Source organism: Brachyistius frenatus, unplaced genomic scaffold (genome assembly GCF_029030835.1).
Source record: "Brachyistius frenatus isolate BFR_SWC_R1_liver_20210118 unplaced genomic scaffold, ASM2903083v1 Contig_111, whole genome shotgun sequence".
Taxonomy (NCBI): domain Eukaryota; kingdom Metazoa; phylum Chordata; class Actinopteri; family Embiotocidae; genus Brachyistius; species Brachyistius frenatus.
In genome coordinates this window covers 460,965-488,757 of record NW_027210710.1, presented here as the reverse complement: position 1 = coordinate 488,757, position 27,793 = coordinate 460,965, and the positions used below count along the sequence as shown (strand labels likewise).

Genomic DNA, 27,793 nt, shown 5'->3' with positions numbered 1-27,793 from the left:
TAATGTGTCACCGAAAAAGGGCGAGTCAGCAGTAAACGTGCGTCAAGACCCGACCGGGCAGCTTCATGTCAGCAGATGGCGAAACGAGCGTTTTTCATCATCGATCGACTAATTAAAAAAAGAAAAGGAGCGGCCGCATCGATTTCAGTTCCTTCAGGGCTGGTCTGGGTTTTTTCTTCTTCTTCTTTCCTTCAGTTGCTCATGAAACACAGAAAAGTTCAGAACAAACGGAGGCACGAAGGTCTCGACCGTCTGAGTCCCACCAGCCTGCAGGGATGGGCCGATGACATCATCATGATGTCAGCCCCGTGTGTGTGTGTGTGTGTGTGTGTGTGTGTGTGTGTGTGTGTGTGTGTGTGTGTGTGTGTGTGTGTGTGTGTGTGTGTGTGTGTGTGTGTGTGTGTGTGTGTGTGTGTGTGTGTGAGGTCACGCCGTTTCACTGAGGCCTCAACTGAAAGCTACAGATCTCGTCAGGCCTGTTCTCGCCTGCTCCGTCGTTACGTTTCCACTCGGCAAGAAGTAAAAAACAAAACAACAACAAATAAACAACAACAAAACACCATCTCGGATTAAATCGAGTGTCAACGGTGCATTCAATGTCTCTGAAATCTGAACGAAGGCGACCTGAATCTGCAGAAATCAAACTTCAATGAAAGAAAACATGAAGTGGAGGAAGTATTTGGAAACCGGAAATGAAATGAAGTTCTTTTAGGAAGTTTTAATAATAAACTGATTAAAAAAGTTGTACGATGGCAATAATTTCTGATATTCAAAAACAGAGGACGAATAAAATAAATAAATCCGTCTTCCTCTGGAGGCTCCACCCTTTTTTTTTTTTATTATGACACACACATCATCACACAAATCAGTGGCCAATGTCCAAACAAGCAGGACACACACACACACACACACACACACACACACACACACACACACACACACACACACACACACACACACACTAAAGTTCGTTCAGGTTTAAATTCAGGTTTTCCAGACATCATTTTTTTAATTTAAAAGTGAAACTTTCTCCATCTGATAGTTTTAAAGGAGGTGGAGGACCACGTGAGAGCAGCTCGGAGCAACGGGAAGGATTTTTAATTCATTTAAAACAAGAAGGAAAACAAAGTTTTATGAGTGAGAACTGCAAAGGGGGAAAAGAATAATCCCGAGTTTCCCAGCAGACAGTGAACGCAGCAGAGCGTCGAGGAGGAGGAGGTTCCACTCGGACTGAAATCTAAGAAACCGAAAACATGACGACGACTCACTGAACACACACAAAAAAACATTTAACATGAAGTGTGGAGAAGGAGGAGGAGGAGGAGGAGGAAGAGGAGGAGGAGGAAGGAGTTACATCACTGTGTCAGCAGCAAACATCTCCCTCCGTCACCCAGGTGAGACATCTCACAGTCTGCCATTACCAGAGTCAACAAACGGATCCACACGTCCAGTCATCAGCTGACTCACTGCCGACCAATGAAACGTCTCGTTTCAAAGCACCGCAGAACAACAGCTCCGACCGACGTCACGGATCGATATTAGCCAATCGCAGATATTTTGGTGCCGAATTTAACGCAGGAAAAAGATTGTGTGGGTGAATTAGAGCGCGTTTTATTTTAAATGATTAAACTCCCAGTAAAGTTCACCGTTTCAATGCACCGACATCATTTTGGGGCGATGAAGTTTCTTAAAACAAAAAATAAATAAATAACGGTACCCCAATTAGGATTTTATGATATTATATAACAGGAGGCTCAAAGTGACCTTCATCACTTCAGACACATGACATCACAGACGCATGACATCACAGACGCATGACATCACAGACGCATGACATCACAGACGCATGACATCACAGACGCATGACATCACAGACGCATGACATCACAGACACATGACATCACAGACACATGACATCACACCAGACCAGGACCTCCATCGTGAACTATTCAACCTCCTTTAACTCCAACAAACTCTCAATACCCCAAGTTTACTTCTTTCTTTTTTTAAACTATTACTAAATAAATTAAATTCACATTTTCTCAGTTAACAATCTCTCACAAACTTAAAATGCGCATTTAGGCCAAAACCCCAAAATATTTCTATCTGAGCAATTAAATTCGCAGAACAAAAAAAAAGAAGCAAATATTCAAATCTGATCCAAACTAAAAAATAAATAAATAAATAAATCAAACGAAGACCTTTTCTCAGAGTGTGAAACAGATCTGAGTGTTTATAATGTTTACATGATGGAAATTCAGATTAAACAACTGCAACGAAGCCAAACAACATTGATGAAGATCAGATGTGAAGTAATCAAGTTCAGGACACAAACAATAACAAGCAGCTTGTTAAAAAGGAGGAATTATGAAGCAGTGAGAAGGAAGCAGCTGATTTTCACCCATCAATCACTTCCACCCATCAATCACTTCCACCCATCAATCACTTCCATCCATCCATCAGAAGAGCAGCTCTGAGCTCTGCACGTGATCATTAACGCAGGTGTGTCGCCTCTCTGCGGGGAGTCTGCTCGTTAAAAACACTGCTGGTCGACATGTTGGGAGGCGATGCACCCACAACCACGTGCCAGATTCCATCCAGAAATCTCTCCGTTTAACGCTGTTGTCGACGACATGACGTGTTCGTCAGGAACTATCGTGGGAGCCAGTCTGCAGGCCCAGACATGACTGGTTGAATGATTCTTCTCGCAAATGACACACGTGAATTTACTTAAATCAGACACGTTTTACCTCCAAAGTTGCACCAAGTTTGACTTTGAAAATTAAAAGATCTTCTGGTAAAAACATGCTATTTGTTTCCATGAGATTATGCCGATTTGAAGATGAGTTTACATTAATTCTGTATACACTCTAATAAAATGATTTGCAACTATTTTCATGCTGAAAACAGGCAGGGCGACTTTAAACTGCAGGATTCTTAAAAGGAGTTTGGCAATGACGTCGTGACGCACACTGAGCTGCAGGTAAAGGACTCGAAACAGATACAAAACAATGAATAAAATAGTTTATTGAAGTGGTATTGTTTCTTCTACCATAAAAGGAACTTTGATTAAAGCGTTAATTTGTTATTATAGTAAGAAACGTGGAGACCCAAAGAAACTTTCACACAAACGAGCGGACAAAGACTGAACTTTGGTCTCCAGAATTGGTGCATTTTCTTTCATTTTAAAACAAAACTAGACGTTTTCAATTAGTTTCATCACTTTTAACTGCGACGCAACGAACTCAGCAGCGTTCATTTGAACGTAATACCGACTTTTAAAACGTTATTTTCCACTTCTTTCCCAGCGTCACTCACCTAACCAACTAATGCAGCCAGGTGGGCGGGAGCAGCGGCGCGTGCCGCTTACAAAACATAACATTTTATCAGGAATATTTGTTTCTTTATGAATTAAATATATGCCGAATTGAAGAGTGGGTTCTATTCATTAAGAAAATATACTTTGCAGAAATGTGTGATACTTCTTCTCACGTGGAAAAGCAGTGAGGCGTTAAATCGCTGGATTATTGATGAGAGTCCGGGTTTCCTGCGGCAGAAAACTGGACTTGTTGGGGCTCGAAACTCGTGAAAAACTCGACCGGGACGAGAAGGAACAGGGACGCCGGTTCGACCGGCGTGTTTGGACTCTTCATCAGCGGATAAAGTCCTTTTAAAAGGCGGACGGTGGAGCGCGGAGCTCCCCGCGGAATGAATGGACTCGTCGGGACTCACCGATGGACACGAGCTTGATGTTCTCCTTCTCCAGGAACTCCAGAGCCACCGACACGTTCTCCAGCTTCATCTGCCTGAAGTTGGGCCTCGGGTGGTACTTTCGGAACATCTTCTTGTGGCTGAGGACCTCCAGCAGGGCGATGAGCCTCAGGCCGTCGCCCAGGTCCAGCTGCAGGTCCACGATCCGCTTGTTGACGCACTTCAGGTGCTCGTTGATCCATCGGGTGAAGGTGTTCTGCTGGATCTTCTTCCACGGGGCGTCCTCGGCCAGGTCCTTCTCTGTGGCCGGCATCGTTTCCTCGGTACCGGTTCCGTACAGCGCCTGTGGTGCGGGACTGTGTGCTTTGGATGCGGTGTTTCCTCGGAGCTGCCGCAGCTCGGTTTGAACTTTCTTTCTGGAACTCGCCGAGAATAAGACTGCTGATGCGTTCAGGAGCGGCTCGGAATCTTCGGTTGCGAACTTTTTCTTTTGGGTTTTTTTTGGGGGGTGGGGGAGGGCTGCTGACGTTTTACCCCACCCCCACCCCCACCCCCTCCCGTCGGACAAAAAGGTCCCTTTCTGATCGATTTTAATTTTTTTACATCTCCACCGAAAAATAGACAAGTCGATAAATTCTGTTTGCAGAGACGCAGTTAGTTTCTAAAAATAAACAACAAACAAAGAGAACATCCAAAGTCCAAACTCAGCTTTTAAAGGAATAATCATCAGACTCCCTGTAAGGAACCAAATACATATAATTATCATAATAAAAAAAAACCTGTAATAATGATGAAGAAAGGCAACTTTACGGATCAGTTGTCACTCAAATAAAATAAATAATCGGCTGTTTTGTTTTTGTTTTGTTAAGGAGAGAAAAGCGTTACAATAAAAAAAAAAAGTTAATTATTAAGAATTAAGTTAATACTCAACATATTTCACAATAATACGAATAAACTTTTTTATTTTTATGGCACCTTTCGTGCAAGAAATTAATCTGTTTTTAAAGCAAGAAAAATGACAATAAAAATGATATAAAGGAACATAAAAATGTGTTAAAATGTAATTTAACAATAAAATAAAATGAGAAATGCAAAGTTAAAGAACGGATTCATTTAAAAAAGACAAAACTATGAAAAATATTCATTTTTTAACAACATTTTAAAGACAATACTCTCCTAAAAGTGAAAAATGAGATTTCCAAACCTACAAGAAAAGATATGTTTAAAAAATTCCACATATTTAGGTGATAATTATCTGTCGGTTCATCACGAGTCAAACCGCCTTTAATGTTATGAGATAAATGATTGTAAAAATGTGTTCAGCTTTAACTTGAACCGTGATCATTTCTTTTTCTCTTTTTTTTTTTCCCTGAAGAAAAACAAGCTTCTTTCATCACCTGGACTTTTTATACGAGACAAAAGTGTTGATTAAAACCCGTCTTTTTATTTAAGTGCCAGAGAAACGGATCCCGCTGCAGCAGCTATAAATACTTGTGTGATGCTCCTGTGATTGATGGAGCTTTTTATCAGCAGCAGATGTGTCTTCGCTGGTCGACGCCCAAACTTCATGTTCAGAAGAAGCTCTTTGTGTCAGGAAACATTTTCCTCTCAGATTCGGGAGCTTTTTTTTTTTTTTCCACCGTTTTTTCTTTTTTCTGAATGAAAACTTTTTTTTTAACTAGAAACCAGTTTTTTTGAGCAGAAAAAAACCTTTCAGCCTCTTTCGGATGTGTGAGCAGCTTCTCAGCTCCGCCTGCATGTTGGGGCGGTCTCGTAAAGATGACATCATGCTGCAGCTGGATGATTGATGTGTGTGTTTTGTCGTGTCAAGACATTCAAGCTTAATATCAGTGCACACACACACACACACACACACACACACACACACACACACACACAAATAAACACACACACACAGAAACACAGACACACACAGACAGACAAAGAAACACACACACACACACACAGAAACACACACACACACACACACACACAGACAAAGAAACACACACACACAGACAGAAACACAGAAACACACACACACACACACACACACACACACAGAAACACACACACACACAGACAAAGAAACACACACACACAGACAGAAACACAGAAACACACACACACACACACAGAAACACACACACACACACACAGAAACACACACACAGACAAAGAAACACACAGACACACAGAAACACAGACAGACACACAGACACACAGAAACACACACACACACACACACACAGGTCCAGGCTTGTTTAATGCTGCCGTCTCACGTACGCCTCCTCTGTGTTTTGGAAAGTACACTAACAAAGTACATGTTGGAGGTACTTGTACTTTAAGTATTTTTAATATTTTATGTGATAAATATTTACTGGTTACCGACTAAATTCTTTCTAAAAACGTGATAAACTTGTAAAAGTTCATATTGAACATTGAACCCATGTTTCCCAACTTTTATTTTGAAGGATCTATTTTTATTTTTTTAAATAATGAAGTTTGTTTAAAAAAAAAAAAAGTTCTACTTTGTAAAGAACTTTGCTTTGAAAAGTTCATGATAAACTTCTGTCCAGTTTCAGTAAAAATCAGAGCGCTTGTTTGCTGCTTTTATTTCAAAATAAGAGCGCGCTGCATTCGAGGACCCACATCAGAATGAGTATTAAAGGCTCATTTTAGCCCGGATCAGTTATAAAACGACATTTATCCCCCAGTCAGTGCAGACGTTGTGAATGAAGACGCTGGAAGCAGGTTTGGTGGGTCAGCTTGCTACAACTTTAATCCAAACATCGCTCTGCATATTCAATACATCATCACCATCATCATCATCATCATCATCAGATCCTCTACATAGCTCCCTCTCATATCGCTAAACAATTTTAACAAAATAAGTCTAGTAGCACGTCATTCGATAACATTTTGTATTTTACAACTCTCTCTCTGTACTTTAGTGTTTTTTCTCTTTAAACATCAGGAATATTTGTTCGTTGTCTTGTATTTAAGTTTTTTCTTCTTTAAAACACGGAGACGAGACGGAAGAACACGAACGATGACAAACGCTGCTCGAGAGTCCAGAGTGTGAACCAACACACACACACACAAACACACACACAAACAAACAAACAAACAAACGCATGTCGATGTTATTCAGTGTGTCAGCAGAAGCCTGAAGGATTAACGAGTGTAACTGATTTATAATAATTAATCAATAATCCAATTGAAGCTCTTCTGACTGGACTTCCTCCTCCGGGTGAAGACGGCAGTGAGCAGCAGCTGAAAGCTCAGGCGACGTGAACACACTCTCAGTGTGTGTGTGTGTGTGTGTGTGTGTGTGTGTGTGTGTGTGTGTGTTTGTGTGTTTGTCCGCACACATACACAAACTGTGGTGTTAGTTAGTTACATCAGAGGCACTTTGACCCTCCTTTTCTTGTGCCCCCTCCCCCCACCCCCCTATCCCCCGAAATAAAAATAAAGAAAAATAAAATCTGAATTTATTTTTGAAAAATTTGGCTTCAAGTTTCGACCCCGAATCCACGAAAATAAAAACAAAAACAAACAACAGAGAAAAACGGCGCGTCGGACTTTCAACGTGGCCGACCGAAACCAGAACAGAGCAGACGGGACTTCCTGGGAAGGTTTAAAAAAAAAAAAAAAAAAAAAAAAGATGCCTCGACGTGATGCTTTCCAACAGTTCAACTACGATGAAGGTGAGCGGACGCCGTCTTCATCGTCGTTTCTGCTGCATGAATCCGTGATTGAACCCACGAGAGTCACAAAAAAAAGTCACGATTTAGAAGTTAATTGGAGCCAAATATCAGACGATAAACGTTAAAACAGAAAAAACCTCCGTGATGTTTTACAGGAAGCGGAAACGAAGGGAAATTAAAGCTGAAACGCTTGAATCGTGCTTTTTTTTCGCTGTTCGCTCTGAGGCTGCTGGAAAGCTCCGCCTCCAGGTCCGCCTCCAACTCCGCCTCCAACTCCGCCTCCAACTCCGCCTCCTCACGTCAGGCAGTTTTTTAATTTTTAAAAAATTTTCTCCACATGGAAGCTCCGCCTGCCGGAGAACGCTTCGTTACCCAGAAATCAGCAGAGAGACGAAAACCAAAAATAAAAAAAAGCCCCCACCGAACAGCTCGGAGAAAACCGAGAATAAAAAGCGACAAAAAAACTAAACAAAAACATGACTCTCCGTCGCAGAGAAAAAAAAAAATCAAAAAAAAAAAAAACGAGAAGCATCTGAGTCCTCTGTAGAAACCACAACCTTTATATTCCCTCTACAATTATGTACAATTAGACTTTATACAAGTAAAGCAGTGACACTCTCCTCACAGCTCCCAGTGTGTGTGTGTGTGTGTGTGTGTGTGTGTGTGTGTGTGTGTGTGTGTGTGTGTGTGTGTGTGTGTGTCCTAGGTGGAGCTGCTCTTGGAGAGGTTGGGGTAGAGGACGGCTGCCGTCACGGCGACCATCACCGCGACGACCGGCATCCAGGGGCTCCAGCCGCTCTGAGACGACAGGAAAAAAAAACAGAGAGAAAAGAATCAGGTTAAATTGAAGGTGACGAGTTGAAGATGATGAAGAGGAGGAGACTGAAAACAAAACAAAATAACCCTACTCAGCCCAAAACATGATATTTTTTTTTTCTTTCTTTCTTTCTTCTAACTGAGAAAAAAATATGCAAAAGTATGTTTGTTTGTTGAATGATGTCGTTTTACAATTGAAGTTTTGCTCGACGGACAATTTGGACCTGAACTCTCAAAACAAATAAAAAAAACAAATAAAAAAATCATTTACGTGATAAAGTGGGATTAAAATAAGTAAAAATTAAAGTCCGTTAAAGATTGAACAATAAAACACTAGAAAACAAGTCAATCTATAAAATGTTTTCATGTGCGAGAGGATTTTTTTTAACACGACTTGAAGTTTGATTTAAATTTTAGTTTTTGTTAAAGTCGCCTTAATACGAGTCTGAGTGAAAATATCAGAATGTTTCTGTATCAAATCGGACAAATTAAACATCATTTGAAAGCTTTAAATGCTTCTATGAATGATTACCGGCAACTTTCAGGAAAACAAAAAAGGTTTTTAACTCGTTTATTTTAAATATAATCCCTGAAAACCAGGTGAAACGTGTTTATATACATATTTATCAGAGGAAAGTACGTTAAACTTTTTTTTTTTTTTAGTAACAGCATCAGAACAGCAGTGACATCCTCCATCGGTTTCAAATTAAAAGCTGCCATTTCAAATTAAAAGCCCTCCAAGTCTTTTTTTATTTTCTTCCAATCGGCTAAAATGATTTTAAAGAAATACGAACGAAGAAAAGGTTTTAAGCTTTGAAATGGTTTTTATTTCGTGGTTCTATCTGGGGAATAAAAACCTTCATGATTAATGAAAAAAAAAATCAGTGAAGTTTATCAGAGTTTTTTTTTCTTCTTCTTCTTTTTGAATAATAATGTTCATGCCTGCGGCCACTTGTCTAAACGTCGGCATCGTCCAGAAACACGCGAGTTATCACGGATAACTTTGTTTCACGACAATCACGTCCAAGTCGGAGTTTCTGCTGAGGACGGTTGGTGATAAAATAAATATGCTTCACAAATAAAGTTCTGTCCACTTTGAGGCGTTCATGTCAAAATATCAGCAAGCTGCATGGAGGAGAAGCAGGTTCATGGAAAATGAGCTTGTTCCCACAACTTGTGCAAAAGATAAATGACTTCAAACGAGAACAGAAAAATAAATAAATATCATTTTTTGGGACTGCAGAGGAGGTTGAGGAAAGAAGCAAATCAAATCAAATCAAAATGAAAAGAAAAACCACACGGGTCGAAGCAGCAAAGTAAAACGAGGTTTGAGGAAGTTACCTGAGTAGAAAAACAAAAAGTTACAGACCAGTTTTCCTTCACAGCGAACAACCGGAAACACTGGAGACGTTTTTTTTTTTCCCCGTATAAAACGGACGAGCAGTGAACACAACACGGGACGAAACAAGATGATGTTATAAAAAAAAAAAAAAAAGTGAAGGAAAAAGAAGCGTCGATGATTTCGTCTTTAAAATGAAAACACAGCAATGAGAATAAAACGGGAAGATGACGGAGAGGTTAAAGCAGCAGACCGGATGCAGGAAATGGAAGGAAAATGAAATTAATAATAAAATCACCACAAACCCTGAGAGGGGAAAAAAAAAAAACAATGCATGAAATTAAAGTAAAACCAAAAAGAAATGAAGCACCAAAAACCCTGAGAGGAAGAGGAAGGTGGATGAGTGACGACCTTCAGACGGACGTGAAGGTCAAACCGTCAGACTCTTTAAAGGGAAACCGTGAACTTCACCGATTTAAAAAAAATACTGCTGACTTTACACTTTCTGCATTAAAGGTTTCAGCTCGACCGCTCACACATCAATAATTAATATAAAGATGTAAAGAATACTTTGAGGGAAAAACACTGAATTCAAGCGTGATTAATAATCAAACAAAAATATAGTAAGTTTTTCTGAATTCTTTAAACTTGTCTAAACTCAAATGTGCGTGAAACCTCTAACTTCACACCTGAGCTGAGCCTTTCAGGAAACGCTCACCTGACAGGCAAAACTCAGGGCAAAAGGTTTGATAAAGGATTTCAATTCTTGTCAAAACATTTTTGCTTTTTGTCAATTTTCTCATGAATCATGATTTTTGTGGCGTCTTTTCTCAAAAGTTGTGATGCAATTTACAGTTTAATGTGATTTTTTTTTGCAATAAAATTCCAGTAATTAGTAAAAATTGTGAGTGAACGACTTTTAACGACTACCTAATAAATAAGGATTTATTTTTTTCCCTCATCGCACTTCTCTTTAAATGTTCTGAACCTAACTAATTTCGAAAAAAATAAAAGCTTCATCTACTGTCAAAGTAAGAGTTTTAAATGCTTTTTAAATCGTTAATTTAGCACAAACTGTAAAAATAAAACAAACTGAAATCTCTTACAACTTAAAAGTTTATGAAAGCTTATCACCGACTGTAAATGAGGAGTTATTTATGTTGATTAAAAAAAAAAAGTTTGTAAAAACTTCCGATTAAAAACCTTTAATGCAGAAATATCAGGAATTTTTGCAAAATTGCGATCTCCTGCAAATATATATATATATATATATATATGTATATATTTTTAGAGGTTTCCCTTAAAACAGACCGTCGGGGAGTTCGTCCCTTCATGCCAGAGAGTTTCATGTTTGCTGCAGCAGCAGAAGAAGAAGTGTGACTGACAGCCGTGCAGGTAAGAGATGCTCAAACCGAGACAACGCCATGACGATGAAGATGATGCTCAAGTCGTAAAAAAGGGGGAAGATGTCGGAGGTGAGAGGAGAGCGGCCCGCCGATCCGATCTCAGGGGTCAACAACACCAGACAGAAAAATACTGTAAAATCAAATCAAAGCTCCTGATTTTTAATGTCTGGAATAAATATTTTGTAATTCCAGGTCAGGGACTTTATAAAAAAATATTTCAAATGATATTTGGTCTGATTTATTATCTTAAAAACAATTTAAAAGTTCAAGAAAGTTGGGGAGAATTTCTGGCAATGGTTAAAAAAATTCATATTTCCTAATGAAGCAGCTGATGGAAACAAATCCTCCTTCTGCTCCAATAAACGTTTTACAAATATTATCTCTACCTGCCGAGACCTTTTACAGGATTTTAAAAAAAGGTCAAAGTTCAGCACCATGTCTTCATGTTACCAGATGGGAGAGAAAAAAAAAAAAATCAGCATTTGTGTGTGTGGTTGCTCTTTAACAGGTCAGATTTCCAACTGAACCCTGTGACCCTGAATGCATCACGGACCAGGGACTTTCACCTCTGACCTCTTTCCCCTTCCGGAGAGATGACGGGACAGACAGACAGGTGGACAGACAGACAGGTGGACAGACTGATGTCATGTCGGTGTATACCTTTCTACCACAACTGGCCGAAACACCAGTAGAGCAGAGCCAGGACAAGGGCCATGAATATGGCTTGGACAGGCTGCAATATGGATGGCTAGAAGGGGGGAGGGGGAGGGGGAGGAGAGGGAGGAGAAGAAATCAGCCGGCAACAAAAATCAACCAAAAAACCAACATGGAGGATGGAGCAGCTACAGCGCAGCGAGGAGGACGGGCGGGTGGAGGGGAAGTGGAGGGGGGAGGGGGGCTGTATCTAGTTTTCTACGAAGCAACGCCGGCATTCAACAGCCACATTCACAGAAACACCACAGAAGAAGAACCGTCTGCAGCAGGACGTCTCGTTAGGCCGGGTTCTTCAACAGGAAAGACGTGATTGGATGTTTGATTTGATTGACAGCAGGTAAATACAAACGTGTTCAGACGCTAACGGAGGCGAGACGAGATGCTTTTGTTCCCGGTGCAGATTAAATAATAAAAAGATAGTTTATTTAAAACTCCGGTCTTATTTTCGGAGTTTGGTTGATTATTTGTGTCCGAATCGTTTCTGACTGAAGAAATCACTTAAAAAAAAAAACGTTCAACTTCCTGTCAAAGTGATTTTATCCTTCAAAAGTCAAGTTTTCAGTGACGTAGAAGTGTCTTAAAACTGCAATACCAGCGAGTGCCACTAGAGGTCGGCTCCAAAAAGCCTCCGGCTCCATAGACTCCCATTCAACTTCTCTCATCAAATCCAAAGTGAATAAAATGTGTCCATCAGTTATCTCGGTGTTGTTAGCTAAAGTCACTCCTTCTTCTTAGTTTTCTGGAGGTCCATCTGAAAATAATCCCTCATTCATTAGAAAAGAAGATTCAAGAAGACCTGTTTTTTTTCCGACTTTGTTGTACTTGAATGCAGCATAAGAAAGATTTCGAGTCCTTTGATTCTGGATCAGGACTTTTATTCTGAAAATCTCTGTCGAAACAAAACCCGCGAGACGAACATCTAAAAACACGCCGGCAAATAAAACCAGAGAGGATGAAGAGTCGAGGTCGAGGAAGATGAGAGAGAGGAGGAGGAGGAGGAGAAAGAGGAGGAAGAAGAGAAGGAGGAGGAACAGTAGGAGGAGGAAGGCTGAGTGGATGAAGGTTAGCGAGTCTGTGACGCTTCACCTGCGTTCAACTTTAAACAAAAACATCTGGGGGGGAAACATCTGGATTTAAAGCTGAGTAAACATTTAAAATACAGGTGACATATAGTCTTTGGTGTCATTGAAGAGTGTGTGTGTGTGTGTGTGTGTGTGTGTGTGTGTGTGTGTGTGTGTGTGTGTGTGTGTGTGTGTGTGTCCTCACAGAGCTGGTCTTGTCCTGCAGCAGCTTCAGGTTGTTCCTGCACTGCTCCAGTTCCTGGTGGATGTTCAGCTTCTCCTGCTCGGTTCTGTCGTAGCGCTGACGGAGGTCCGACAGCTGCGACTGTGTGTCTTCATACTACACACACACACACACACACACACACACACACACACACACACACACACACACACACACACACACACACATCATTTCCACAAACTGAGGCCAATATACATAAAGAGGAGACTCAACTTTTACTTTAGTATTTTTCTATTTCTATTTTTATTTTTCTGTTGCTTGTGTGTGTGTGTGTGTGTGTGTGTGTGTGTGTGTGTGTGTGTGTGTGTGTGTGTGTGTGTGTGTGTGTGTGTGTGTGTGTGTACCTCTTTCTGCAGTGTGTGTGTGCGGGCCTGGGCCTGGTCCAGCTGGCTCTTCAGTCTGCTTTCGTCCTGCACGTGTCGGTTCTCCAGAGAACCCAGTTTGTCCTGCAAAACCTCCTCCCGCTTCTCCAGAGACACCAGACTGCTGCTGAGGACCAGACTCTGCTCCCTGGTGCTACACACACACACACACACACACACACACACACACACACACACACACACACACACACACACACACACACACACACACACACGTCAGCAACATCACAGGATCGACATGAAATCAACTAATTGCCAGGTTTGCAGGATCTTTTAACACATTTCACCAGAAGATAACAACTTTATTCCCCAGAGTTTGCCTTCTCAGGCAGCCCCCCCCCCCCCCAGCTCCCCCAAGACCCTCCTCCTCCTCCTCCTCCCAGTTTATCTCTAATGGCTCCTCTGACTCCTGAAGATCTACTGACTTCAATTCATGTAAAAGTGCCGTTCACAGTTTATTGGAAACGAGACGCAGCCGAAGATAAAAATCCTGCTGAGCTCTTGGGAGACGTTTCGGTCTGATCAGTCAGCTGTCAGTCAGCCGTCCTCCTCCTCCTCCTCCTCCTCCTCCTCCTCTCCCTCCTCCTCTCCCTGAATCAGCTGGACACCGTGTTTCCTCCCGTCGGTTTCATTCTCAGCGGGTTTTTCTGTTTTAACATTTCCTGCGACGCATTCCTCGACCAATAGGAAGACGAGATTGCGTCACACACTTCGTGCCTCTGCAGCCGTGATTGACAGCTCCCCGACCCGCCTCCGCGACGACAAAAGACACACTCGTATTGTTGTCGGTGTCCCGACGAAGACGCGGCAAGAATTCACGGCACTTTGATTTAATCTGACAGTTACCATGGTGACAGACAAATACATATCGTGTAATCTGAGTTCAGAGACTTTTTTTGATGTGTTTTTTTATTTTGAAGTTTAGGATACTTTATTTATTTGTTTTAGATTGATCTGTGTAACATATTCATTGTAATAATAATTTTCTGAAATGTTTTACACCCTGTTTTATTGAAATAAGTCATGCAAAACAGCTACAGAGTGTGTGTGTGTGTGTGTGTGTGTGTGTGTGTGTGTGTGTACCTGTTAAGCTCCGCCTCCAGGTGCTGCAGTTTGTCCGTTAGAGTTTTCCGTTCATCTCTCAGGCCTTCACAGTCCTGCTGCAAACACACACACCGCTGCTGCAACGCGACACACTCCTCTGTGACGGAGACACAACGAAAGTTAGAATTAATCACACACACACACACACACACACACACACACACACACACACACACACACACACACACACACACACACACACACACACACACACTCACCCTGCAGCTGGCAGGCTGTGCTCTGCTGCTGCTGCTGCTGCGTGAACGCCTCCTGCAGCCGGCCGATCTCCTCCTCGTACTTGGCGGCCGTGCTCCTCCAGCGCTCCAGCTCCGAGCGCACAATTCCCAGGTCGGCCTGCAGGGCGGCGATCTCGCGCTCCCGCTCCGTCGTGGCCGCCTCCATGGCGTGCCTCAGGACGAGGATCTGACGGGCGGAGACGGACAGTCGGAGGGGTCATGTGACTGGAGGTTAGTGTGAAGGAGGAGTCAGAGGAGAGTCAGAAGGAGGAGTCAGAGGAGAGTCAGGAGGAGTCAGAGGAGAGTCTGGAGGAGGCCATGTGGAGTCAAAGAGAGCGAGAGATGGACCAAAGGGGGCCACAAAGAGTTTGACAAGAGTTGGGAGGAGGTGAAAGGAATGATGAAGAGCAGAAAAGGTAGGAGGGGAGGTGGAGAGGATGATTTTGGAGAAGTGGGAAGGGAGCCAAAGGGAGTCAGGAGGGGAGTGAGAAGGAGTCGGAGGGAGTCACCGAGGGATTTCAAGAGGAGTCAGAGGGAGAAGGCGGGAGCAGGAGGATGGAATAAGGAGGAGTGAGGACAAAGTGAGGAGGGAGGAGTCGAGGGCAGTCAAAGGTGAGCTGTGAAGGAGTCAGGAGGAGCGGTGGGCGGAGCCGTACCTCCTCCTGGGCGGAGTAGAGCTCCTCTCTGGTGCTGCAGATGGTGCTCTCCCTCTGCTCCCTCAGCGCCTCCATGTCGGCCTGCAGCTTCCCGAGCTGAGCTACACACACACACACACACACACACACACACACACACACACACACACACACACACACACACACACACACACACACACAAGGAAGAGGGGTTAGACTGCATCACAAACAAGAGTATTGTGTGTGTGAGTGTGTGTGTGTGTGTGTGTGTGTGTGTGTGTGTGTGTGTGTGTGTGTGTGTGTGTGTGTGTGTGTGTACTCACTCTGCAGGTACTGGATCTGTTTGGTGGACTCCTCGGTCTGCTGAGAGTTACTCCTCCTTTCCTCCTCCAGCAGAGCTGCAGACAGACGGACACCATCTTTATTTAATCTTCTGTTTTAATGTCATGTGACGTTTAATTCATCGTTTCACTCCAGTGTTTAATTTTGTTAAACAGTTTGTATGTTTGGGCGTGAAGTGACGTGAGAGGAATTATTGCACAATAATAATAATACTAATATAAAAAAAAATGATTCACCTTGTAGCTCCAGACATCTCTGCTTGCCGGTGTTGGCGAGTTCTTGGGCCTCCAGGAGTTCCCTGTGGAGATGGTGGATGACCTGCTCCGTGTCTCCAGGCTCTAGACCGGCCCGATGCAACTCAGCTACACACACACACACACACACACACACACACACACACACACACACACACACACACACACACACACACACACACACACACACACACACACACACAGTGCTTTAATGACCAAACTCTACAAATGAAACATGACCCAACAGCTCCCCCTAGTGGACAGTCTACTGCATCACTATCAATCACATTAAGTTTATAACCCTGATTTTATGGGTTTTATGGTCAGTTGGAGCAGAGGGGTTGCCATGGTTACCTTTGAGCAGAGCTACTCTGTTCTGGGGTTCGTTCAGCTCCTGGTCGTCCATGTTGCCGTCTGAAACACACAAAAACACACACACACACACACACACACACACACACACACACACACACACACACACACACACACACACACACACACAGTTAAAAACCATGTTGTCGGTTGACACTGCAGCCGCGAAACAGACAAACAACACAAATATTTACATGATAAATATAAAATGCAATTTATTTAAAAACAAAAAAAAAATTATATTTCAGATTTTACAAAGACATAAAACCATTTTAGTTTCAATTCATTTCTAACGCATCAATGAACAAATCAAAACAATAAAACATGAGATATAAATGTTTTTAGCAGATTATTATATTATTATAACAGACGCAGAACGACGAGAGCTTCAGCGGTTTTAACTCGAATCAACAGCAGCTCGAACCAAACTCACCAAAAAATAAAGCTGAAAACTAAAAGTGATGAGTAGAAAAATGATACAAAGATTATAAAGATTATAAAATAAACTGAGGAGCAGAAAAGAGATTTAAAAACATGAAACGCGAGCGTCTCACTGACCTGACGTGTCGTCGCTGCTGCGGTCTTTACTGGGACTCAGAGTGTCCGACATGTCCGACTCTTTGGCGTCCATCGGATTCCCTGAGGACACACACACACACACACACACACACACACACACACACACACACACACACACACACACACACACACGTTACTATTACACAACTTAAAAAACACAAGAAAACCCAGAAATCAAAATGAAGGCGAGAAAACGACAATAACTCTCAATCAGAGATTCATTAAAAGGCCAACACACACAAATATAAATCAGCGGTGTGTGTGTGTGTGTGTGTGTGTGTGTGTGTGTGTGTGTGTGTGTGTGTGTGTGTGTGTGTGTGTGTGTACCTTTGAGTCGGTCGGGGCTGGCCAGGATGTCCTCTTCCCCCGTCTGGTTGTTCTGTAGGTGGGCGTCCATCACTTCTACAAACACGCATCAAACACGAGGGAGAGCTGAATCTTCACTTTCCTTTTCTGGAGTTTCTAAAGTCTCGTCTTCTTTATCAGAATACTTCGGGTGGAAGAGGAGCTCTTACCGTCAAAGTTGACCAGCTTGTGGATGGAAGAGCTGACTGTCTCCTTCAGCTGTTTGACGGCTGCAGAAAGGAAACAAGAGAAGCAGGAGAGTCGGTGAGTGAAATCCGTTTAAACCAGGTGGAAAAAAACCCGAATGAAATGCAATAAATCTGTGAAGTGTCCAGCGGTCCGACTTTAACATCGTTGTATGAACAGCAGTCACATTGGTTGATTAGTGAACGGTTAGCAGGAGCGAGTTCGCATCGAAAAAACAAAAATGTTGTTTTCCTGCTTAAATCACAAACGATTTAAGAACGATGAACTGAAGCTCAGATGTTTTCAGCTTCCTCTGCAACAAACTTCAACTTGAGGAAAAGACAAAACAAAAATCAACAAGCTTCAATTGGATGAACTGATCTGAATGAAGCGCTCCTGCCATGTGCTCCGTGTGACAGGAAACAGCTGACGTGATGTCATTGCACACAAATCAACAGCTGATTTGTTGGCTGAAGGCGGGAAAGTGAAGCAGTCGAAGCTACTTGATCTGCTTCGGGTTCGAGCGCCAACGTGGAAATCCTTATTTATAAAAAGAAGAAGGAACTGAAAGAAGGACGACAACAGAAAGATGAATCGGTGAAAACTACAACGGCAGCATGCAGAGAAAATAAAAAGATGTGAGGGTCTGCTGGAGAAGAAGAAGGAGGAGAAGAAGGAGAAGGAGAAGAAAAAGAAGAAGGAGAAGGAGAAGAAAAAGAAGAAGAAGAAGGAGAAGGAGAAGGAGAAGAAGAAGAAGAAGGAGGAGGAGAAGAAGGAGAAGAGGAGGAGGAGGAGGGAGTGATGTTTGAGAGAATCCCAAACAGAAAAATAGAAAATAACCAGTAAAGCAGCAAAGTTCAATGAGCTCATGAGGTGCAGCTGCATAGTGAGACACTAGTTCATTCTTCGGTTTGTTGTCAGACTGTTTGACACGCTGGTCGTTCTTTAAAACAGAAGAACATCTCTGTATCTAGAAGTGTGTTTTCCTTCCTACTGTCGGAGGTTTCTTCCTGTTAAAGGGGAGATTTTAATTTATTATAAGCAAGAAAGTCCTCATTTTATCCCAACTCTTGCAGCCCTCCGTCACCTCCAGACTTCCTTCACTTATTGACAAAAAGTTAACAACTACTTCATTACATTTGTCAAAAATCTAATTTCCTGCCTTAAAAAAAAAAAAAAAAAAAAACAGTTCTGTGAAGATGTGATGTTTTCAGAGACGTGACGAATCATTAAAACACTTCTTCATCCATCAATCTGCCTGTTGTTCATGTATAATGTAAATGTGATAAAGTATAATGTGACATCCGAGAGGTGGAATCACAGTTTAGATCCTCTGTAGTTGTTGAAGTAGTTTTCAAGCAGGGAAAAACATAAATAAATGATGCGTTAGGTATGTTAGGAATGAGCCAAAATTAAAAATGATGATGGAACTCAATTAGAGATATCCAATCAAATTCATCCTTTTTAAACTAATTCAAAATGCTTTGCTTATTTCTTAGGTTTGACGTATATAAATCTTATAGTTTTGACAGACTCATCCCATCATAATTTTAATTGGCCGTTAGTCTCTTTTCGTCCGGCGGCGATGGAGTCGATGGAGTCGAAGATGGAGGATGTTTGTACTCACGCGGACACTCAATCAACTGTTGGATTCTAGTCGAGTCTCCTCCGCTGTTGTTAACATGACAGTTGTCTGACAGAAACACAGAGATCCCACGTTACTATGACGACCGTCAAAGTGGAGTCGGTGTATTCACCTGGAGGTTTTATTGATTCTGCTCATCGGTCGCCGGATTGGATCTCGACGGTTGGACTTTATTTTGCAGTAGATTGGGGGGCCAATTAATAAACTAAATACTGGTATCGTTTAAAATAAATAAATAAAATAAATCCAGTTCAGATCAAAGATTCACGACGTTGCAGGAAAACTTTTATTGAACCGACCCTCTCAGCTCGACTCAAACCAGCTGATCGGCTGCATTTCTACCGATGGTACCGACTCGACTCTACTCGACTCTACTCGACCCGACTCGAATCGTCAGAGGGAGATAAACAAGGCAGATCTGCGGTCTCAAAGTTCACTGAATAATCTCAGCCCTCTGATTGGTTCACGTTTTTGCTGTTTTAACGCTGATAAAAATAGTAGTCACGATCCTCATTCGTGTTTTAAGACACTACAAATTATATCCAGCTACAATCTTTGATCTGAACCGAACTGAAGTTGAATCTTTTTCTTCATCCTTTGATTTCATCATTACTTGATTCGAAAGCATCCTGAAACCCACCGGTGATATTTTCCCGCTCACATACTCTCACTGCGGCCCGTTTTCATGCCACGATAACAGAACTTTAACGGCTGAGATCAGCAGAATCAAAAAAAACAAAACATAAATCATCTTTTCTTCACTCCGTTCCTTCAAATGTGGAACAACCGGGAGTCGGCTCTCGATCCCCCGACCCGGCGTTGGAGAGGACGAGGTCACGGCAGGAGGAAGGACAGACAGATACAAGCGGGCAGAAAGCAGGACGGACGTGTCGAGTCGTACGGAGAGACAGCAGAGCTTCGAGGACAGAGAGGGAGTCGAAGCTGCTGCTTCGTCACACAGATGCTGCAGCAGTAACATCAGACAGGATGTGGACAAGCAGACGGCAGACAGACAAACTACAGTCCCAGCAAAACGGCACTTCAACATCCTGACTGCTAATATGTCTGAATGAAGCGGATCAACCACCATCTCATCCATTTAAATGAGGACGGTTGGTTTTTTTTGTGATGTCGGGTGGAAACTGAAGAAATCTGATCCACACGACGAACGAAACACAGAGAGGGAAAAAAGAAAGAAAAGTGCAATAAACAACAACAACAACAAAAACGCAGATTTACTGACGCGCTCTAAATGCTCGTCATTTTACGCTGTTAAAAATCAAACAACGTACCGAGAGGAAAAACAGTCGGACTAACAGGACGAATTAAAAAATGTTCTGTTCGGCTTTAAACGTTAACTTCCCTGTAAGAAGGTCATTTCTCAAGAATAACACAGGACAGTGATGGAAAAACTGCAGAATTTACACTAAAACACCAGCTGAATAACTGCATGGAAAAAACTGTGAACTTATAAACGTTTAGGATGAACGAAAGTTGTTCTTCTGATTATGAAGTTAATGTGTTGAAAATCAACAAACCTGCGTTACAAACCGTTAAATTAAAAATGTTTTTCAACATTTTTTTTTTTTACTGTTTTGAGTGCAAAACTTTGCTGATGCTGCTTTTATGTGTGGACGGGAAATATATAGCAATAATACGAAAGTAAAAAAAAAAAAAAGAAGATATAATTATTTTTACCTTTTTTTGGGGAGGAGGTTAGAGAGATTTATCCGTTTACTTATTTCATTTTATGTATTTTTGTATTTATTTGTTCTTTTTCCAAGTTGTTCTTTAAATGTTGTTTTCTTGAAACCGTTTCAAAAATGTAGAAAATAAAATACTGAAAAAAAAATAACAGTTTTGAGTCCGATGACGTCTCATGATCAGTTTTTTGCAAGTTGATATTTTGTCTTTATCTCATTTTATTTGATTATTTCTATTCTATTATCTTTATTCTGTTTAAATTTGTTCCTAACTGAACTGCCTTTGTTGGCTTTTCTTTAATTCTGTGACATTAAAACCTGGTAAAGAGCAGTCATGTACATAAATATATAAATAAATGAAAGTGTTTTTGGGTTTTTTATGATGATATTCAAACTAACTACCATCAGTATCTTCATCGTCAGCAACTGCACCATCATCGGTGTCTGTATCGTCCTCATCCTCGTCTTCCTCCTGGCTCTCAGGTGTGTGCCGCCTCTGTCTGTCCTCGACAGGCTCCTCTACCGGTCCGCGGGAGACAATGTCCACATCTGTCGTGTGACCACATCAGATATATTTGACACACACGATGTCGTCCAAAACCACACATCAGTGTTCAAACAACATGACGGCAGAGATTTCCCTCTTGTTTTTTTTTTCACAAAGTGGTGTCTGTGCGCAGTGAGAGACGGTCGCCTGCAGCATTCAGTGTCGTCATTCAATCACCAGACGTCAATCAGTGACCAGAAGCTTCTTTTTACCACCCCAGAAGAAGAAGAAATAAAAAAAATAACACAAAAAAAAAAGAAGTGGAGAGTTTGGAAAGAAACCCCGATTATCCAACATTCACGTGTGCCAACGAGACCACCCGGAGAAAAACAAGCGCACCCAGCCGGTCACACACACAAAAAAAACCCAGGTGTCGAGACATAGTGCACACGGCGCCACTTAGGCAGCGGTGGCCGCGGGCGGAACTGCAGGTCACATGACGCACTCTGGCTCAGAAAGACTGAATAAAAACTGTCAAAAGCTCGTAAGAATTCTCCGTGATGACAGTTTGAGGTATTATAAAGTATTTTTGTTTTGTTTTCTTGTCCGGTTACACTGAAAACATGCAGACCTGAGGAACACTGAGTGAGCAGCTTTCACTGGGATGAATGGGATGTCATGTCGGAGCGAGGACGAATCCGGCGCTCGGGAAACGTCCCGGTGGACGAAATCTGTCCAAACGTCCCTGACAACAAACTGCAAAAGGCTGCGCGGGTCGGATCTTAATTATAGCGATTAATTCTGAATAAATAACTGTTTTATTGAATTTTAATGAGCTGAATAATCATGCAGTTGTTCTTATTCTTCTACGTTAAGAGACGAGCTCCTAAAATAACATCATAATATTTGAGGGTATTTCTGTGATAAAATAAAACAATATTCTACTGTTAATTTCGAGAAGACAAAACAAGTGTTGTACTTTTATATATTTTATATAACGACATAAACGTTGCCTTCAAATATTAAGAAAAAACTAAAATGTCTTATTAGTTTTTTTTCATTCATTTGTTAACAGTTTGTAAACAAAGTTTTCGTAATATTTCCATCATCACATGAATATTTTTTGTATCAGATTAAAAATGACACTTATATTATAATGTATGGTATGATATATTTTTATACACTGAATATTTGTGCTTTCTGCTCTGCATTGATCCCACAACATTTCTGATATTTTAAAAACACTATGAACTTAATTTATTTACCTGCAAATTAAATTTATTATTAGAATTAAAAGGTAATATACTTGCATGGATAATATTTTCATCTTAATATGCTGGTAAAAACTTGGTGATAAATTGAAGGGGGCCTCATCCAAATATTGGAAAATATATTATTATGTAATCTGGGAAAACAGTATCGGTTGGCTCGAGTGCATATTTGTGTATTTGTAAATTTGTAATCTCAGTTTTTACTTTGTATAAATAAAAACCTGCTCCAACAGTAATTTTTGGACTTCCTTTGTTGTCGTTGGACTGATGACTGGTGAAAAAGTGACACTTGATTCTCTGAATAATTCAAGATGGTGGCGGAAATGTACCGAGTACAGAAACATATCTGGGCTGAATCTGCCCTTCGTGTCCCCCTGAAGCTAAATTATTATTATTATTATTATTATTATTTTTTTTTTAAACAAGACGAAGAACAGGAGAAGAAAAGCCAGGTTTCCACGGCGACACACAGAGAGAGAGAGAGAGAGAGACGGATGAAACAAAGAAGAGCGGCGAGCAAACGAGGAAGTCACGCGGACGTCATGCGGGAGGTTGTCGTGCATCGTTAGTGCGGGATGAGGAAGTGAAGTTAGTGACCACAGAGAGGACGTCGGACCGGAGACACGTGGACTCACCCAGACTGTTGTTCTCTTTTATGCTTTTCTCTTGAAGCTGTTCTAACCGCACTGTAAACAACAACAACAACAATAACAGCAGAGAAAAGCTGTGACTGACGGTAGAGGGCCGGCCTGTTGGGGCCCGGCCGCTGGTTGCTATGGTAACTCTTGTGTTATACAGATAGTTTAAAAAAAGGGATTGGCTTGAAGGGTGCAGCTTGTTAAAAGTTAGAACGGGACTGTGTGTGTGTGTGTGTGTGTGTGTGTGTGTGTGTGTGTGTGTGTGTGTGTGTGTGTGTGTGTGTGTGTGTGTGTGTGTGTGTGTGTGTGTGTGTGTGTGTGTGTTTAACTCATGTTGTGAGGAACACAGTTGCATATTGTGGGTGTTAGCAAGTGATGGTTAGCGTTAGAAAAACCAGGAAATGAATGTAAGTCAATACAATGTCCTTTGAAGTGTGTGTGTGTGTGTGTGTGTGTGTGTGTGTGTGTGTGTGTGTGTGTGTGTGTGTGTGTGTGTGTGTGTGTGTGTGTGTGTGTGTGTGTGTGTGTGTGTGTGTGTGTGTGTGTGTGTGTGTGTGTGTGTGTGTGTACCCTGCAAGGCGGCGAGCCTCTCGTTGGTGAAGTCGTTGTCGGCCTGCAGAGCCTCAATGCGAGCCTGGAGAACCTGCTCCTTCTCCTCCATCTCCTCGATCCGCAGCTCCAACTCCCGCTTCTCCGTCGCCCCCCGCTGAGTCAGCTCCTCCTGACGGCCTTCCGCCGCCTGCAAGAAGAGGAGGAGGAGGAGGAGGAGGAGGAGGAGGAGGAATGAGAGGCAGTCGGGATGAGAGAGAAGAAGAAAAAGGAAGAGAACAAATGAGAAAAAAGTGGGTTGTAGTTTGGTCAGAACACTTTGGATGAAAGCATTCGAAGTTTTAAAGAGTTGGTTTGGTTCAGAAAGTTATTCGAGTTATTTAAAGGCCACAAAAGGCTCCAGAACTGAACTAATGAGTTAAAACAGCGGTTCTGGTCTCACACTAAAATTAAAAAAATAGTCATTCATTTATTGTGTGATGTAATTCATGAAGATATATGTGAGGTTTTTTTAAATATTTTTTTCCATGTTTTTTTCCTTCTGGGAAATTCAATAATTTTATTTATTTATTTGTATATTTTTCTTGATTTAGGGAAGTCTAACCTCCATAATATAAAAAATAAAATTATGCCGGTTCTTGTATCCTGAAAACAATAATAAAAGATGTACCAAGTCTGTCAAAAACTAAGAGAAACTTGAAGAGACATTTTGCTATAAACCAGGTCAAATAAACTGAATTGAGAGTTTTCCCGTGTCCGTGTGCAGGTACCTTGATTTTGTCGGTGAGCTCTTTGATCTCGTTGACGGCGCCGTTGTACTTGTTGGCGAGCTCCCTCAGCTCCTCCTGGCCCCTCTCCGACATCTCCTTCAGGTGGGTGCACTCGTCCTCCGTGTTGCTGAGCGAGCGCTCCACCTCCGACAGCTTCCGCACCACCTCGATCTTCTCCTGCAGGACCCTCCGCAGCGACTCCTTCGCCGTCGTCTCGTAGTTGTGTTTGTCCTCCTGAAGCGCCAGCAGCTCTTTACGGATCCCTTCCTCCGTCTGCGACTGAGACGGGAAAGTCGGGACGTCATTTAAATCTCTTCTTTTTTTTTTTTTTTTTATTGAAGAGGAATTCTGACAGGATGTGTGTGCATGTGTGTGTGTGTGTGTGTGTGTGTGTGTTACCTTGGAGTAAGCCTGCAGCTGACTGCCCATCACCTCCAGTCTGGAGAGCAGACGGTCCTCATCTATCAGAGCCTGGTGGAGACATCACGTTGAACGATGGTTCACTTCTCATTGCTGTTAATGAGCATCCTAATTTTCCTGATCTGTCACGTGATCATTTCTAGACGACACAATTTACAACAATTCAACATAAAACCATCCCAGCGTTGTGTACGTTTTCAGAGGTCACGGTGAGGAGTCGACTCGAGTGGGTTTGGAGCAGGAAGTGACCATATTTGGACGTCCGCTTTGTTCTTCTGTGGAGCTTTATACTCCACCGGAAGCGAAGCGTTCTCGTCTCCCTGATTTTGTTGACATCCCAATTTGGTGAATTTTACTTTTAAATTAAAATTAATTTTGTGCTTCTAACATGGTTAAACGTTGTTTTCTTTTGACCTGTTTCTCTAACCGTCCCGGTGTCTGACCTTCCTGTACTTAATGCAGCCGTCCCTTTATGACCACGTCATCTTTCATGATGCTACTAATCGGACCGAGTGTGTAAACAGCTGGACGTGTTCCTCTCCACGTGAACAGAATGAAGGCGGAGCTTCCTACCTGCCAGCTGCTCTCCGACGCCTCCTGGGTGTTGGCGAGGAGGCGCTGCAGGGTGGCTAACTTCTGCTCCAACATCTGCTCTCTGTGTAAGGCCTCCTGCAGGGGGGAGGAGGGATGGAGGAGGGAGGGAGGGAGGGAGGTGATCAATGATTCAAACATGATAAATAAAAGTAAAAAAAATAAATAAACATTTGACAGGAAAATATGTTATGATGACATTTATGTGATGAAATGTGCTTTGTGTTATTTAACCGGGTTGTTTTGTATTTGCTAATCAATATTCATAAAGCGTGTCACATTTATGACATTCCATCCCTCTTATTGTAGTTGCAGTATGTGACCAGTAGGTGTCAGTGCTTTACCTGCAGATACTGGGAAAGCTGGAACAGTTCCTGAGAATACATACTGGGAGTGTTGGCTGCAACCTACAAAACACACATGGGAACATATTGACAGTTCATTCAGGCTGTTCTGTGAAGTCAAGGTGAACAAACATGAGAAACAACAGAGGACAAAAGTATGTGCTGCATATGTGTGTGTACACACACACACATACGCGTTTGCACAGTTATCTTTGTGAGGACATTCAGTGACAACCCCAACAACCTTTAACCTAAACCTAACTCTAACCTGAAACCTAAAACCAATTTTGAGTATTTCAGGCTCCGATCCCGAACATATCACTACATATAGTCTTGTCAGTGTGTGACCGCCTCTGTGTGTGTGTGTGTGTGTGTGTGTGTGTGTGTGTGTGTGTGTGTGTGTGTGTGTGTGTGTGTGTTTGGCTGGGAGGAGCTGTGATTACATTTGAACCACTTCTCTAACATAATTAAGTGTCGTGAATCAGGATCCTCTCAGGTCTCAAAGCACACACACACACACACGCACACACAGGTTCCACTGATGCGAGGCAAAGGCACATATTTAATTGAAAATAGACCAAAGACTGCTGACAGTGGCAAAAGTTCATGTTTTATAAAACACATCACAGATGTCAGATATTTTGCGACCACCCTTCTCCATAATTTCCTCGTCTTCCGTCGACATTTTCCGTCATTTGTTTTGGTTTTCTGGTGTTAATTACCGAGATCGTTTTAATCGTTCATCCCTAATGTTAAAGTTTTTCTGCTTTCTTTCCCCGCTGAACAAAAGAAGCCGAAGTTCCTACAAACATCATGAATCTGACTAGGGTTCAGTCACACGGCCATCTTTAATCTCCATAAACACAAAGCAGCAAAGAGTTCAACCTCCAGAAGAACATCACACAAGTTTTGGCTCTGATCGGACAACAAACAGGCCGCTGTGCATTTTTTTTTTTTTTTTTTTACTTTTGGCGAACAAACATGTAAATGGATGTGAAAACACCTGGAGGCTCGAAGCTGAACGGTGGGAAAAAAAAACTTTGTCTCCTGATCCACATGAAAAGCTTTTCTGTCGTGCCGCAGCACCAACTGGCAGCGATCCCGATCCCTGCATTCCTCTATCAGCTGACTACTCAACTCTCTGTGTGTGTGTGTGTGTGTGTGTGTGTGTGTGTGTGTGTGTGTGTGTGTGTGTGTGTGTGTGTGTGTGTGTGTGTGTGTGTGTGTGTGTGTGTGCGCACAGACCACTTATGTGTGTTAAATCTAATCAACACACACTCAGCTGCTTCCCTGAGGAGCAGCAGTACATGTTAACGCGAGACGAACAACTCGCACATGGGGCGGGACGACGACACGAACGCGACACCTCGGCTCTTACCTTGTCTACAGGTAACGGCAGCGGAGCCTGGATGACACTGGAAGAGGAGGAGAGAAGGGGAGAAAACAGTTAGTCGCCATGGAAACAGCAGGGAGCGAAGACACATGGAGTAACCACGGTGACAGGAAGGGAAAAAAATAATAATAAAATAACTCCCTGAAGGTCTTGTGACAGACACGTTTTTTGTTTGTTTTTTTAAATCCTTGTTTAACAAAAATCTCTTCTCAGCGCAACAAAGTCAAAAATCAATCTTTGAATTTGTGTTGCTTTAGGATGTAAAGTTGTGTTTATTCAAAGCGAAACGTAATATCTGTGTTTTGTTTTTTTTTATCAGATGGATAAAATTTTACACAGGAAGTGACCATATTTGGACGAGCTGGGGGAGGAGCCAGCGGTGGATCTGACTGATCTGATTGGAAACCTGACGATACTACGTCCCGCCCACCGATAGCTGTAACCTGACTGCACCACAGGCCTGTCAATCAAACAGACACGCCCCCAAAACCAGGTCTTCTTGAATCTTCTTTTCTAATGAATGAGGGATTATTTTCAGATGGACC

General features: G+C 42.1%; 2 protein-coding genes across 11 annotated transcripts in view; both read right to left on the bottom strand.

Annotated features, from left to right (window-relative positions):
- flnbl (filamin B, like) overlaps positions 1 to 4,122 on the bottom strand; it is a 43,038-nt gene extending 38,916 nt beyond the window's left edge. For 2 of the 3 annotated variants that reach the window (XM_069712611.1, XM_069712612.1), the window contains exon 1: positions 3,733 to 4,101. In XM_069712611.1, coding sequence (XP_069568712.1) covers positions 3,733 to 4,024 — 292 coding nt within the window. In that variant the 5' untranslated portion in view covers positions 4,025 to 4,101. Of the gene's footprint in view, positions 1 to 3,732 lie in introns of all 3 variants that reach the window. The other variant, XM_069712613.1, reaches the window with a different exon arrangement.
- A 2,344-nt stretch (positions 4,123 to 6,466) lies between these two features.
- Positions 6,467 to 27,793, bottom strand: part of slmapa (sarcolemma associated protein a) — a 39,180-nt gene continuing 17,853 nt past the window's right edge. Inside the window, exons 4-25 of one of the 8 annotated variants that reach the window (XM_069712615.1) lie at positions 27,234 to 27,270; positions 25,856 to 25,918; positions 25,494 to 25,589; positions 24,900 to 24,971; positions 24,501 to 24,779; positions 23,752 to 23,920; positions 23,179 to 23,229; positions 21,188 to 21,334; positions 19,065 to 19,130; positions 17,422 to 17,481; positions 17,234 to 17,308; positions 16,886 to 16,966; positions 16,310 to 16,369; positions 15,938 to 16,063; positions 15,683 to 15,757; positions 15,381 to 15,481; positions 14,707 to 14,911; positions 14,468 to 14,585; positions 13,346 to 13,517; positions 12,963 to 13,097; positions 11,643 to 11,730; positions 8,130 to 8,219 (exon numbers count right to left, since the gene is read on the bottom strand). In XM_069712615.1, coding sequence (XP_069568716.1) covers positions 11,647 to 11,730; positions 12,963 to 13,097; positions 13,346 to 13,517; positions 14,468 to 14,585; positions 14,707 to 14,911; positions 15,381 to 15,481; positions 15,683 to 15,757; positions 15,938 to 16,063; positions 16,310 to 16,369; positions 16,886 to 16,966; positions 17,234 to 17,308; positions 17,422 to 17,481; positions 19,065 to 19,130; positions 21,188 to 21,334; positions 23,179 to 23,229; positions 23,752 to 23,920; positions 24,501 to 24,779; positions 24,900 to 24,971; positions 25,494 to 25,589; positions 25,856 to 25,918; positions 27,234 to 27,270 — 2,272 coding nt within the window. In that variant the 3' untranslated portion in view covers positions 8,130 to 8,219; positions 11,643 to 11,646. Of the gene's footprint in view, positions 8,220 to 11,642; positions 11,731 to 12,962; positions 13,098 to 13,345; positions 13,518 to 14,467; positions 14,586 to 14,706; positions 14,912 to 15,380; positions 15,482 to 15,682; positions 15,758 to 15,937; positions 16,064 to 16,309; positions 16,370 to 16,885; positions 16,967 to 17,233; positions 17,309 to 17,421; positions 17,482 to 19,064; positions 19,131 to 21,187; positions 21,335 to 23,178; positions 23,230 to 23,751; positions 23,921 to 24,500; positions 24,780 to 24,899; positions 24,972 to 25,493; positions 25,590 to 25,855; positions 25,919 to 27,233; positions 27,271 to 27,793 lie in introns of all 8 variants that reach the window. The other 7 variants (XM_069712620.1, XM_069712623.1, XM_069712616.1 and 4 more) reach the window with 7 other exon arrangements.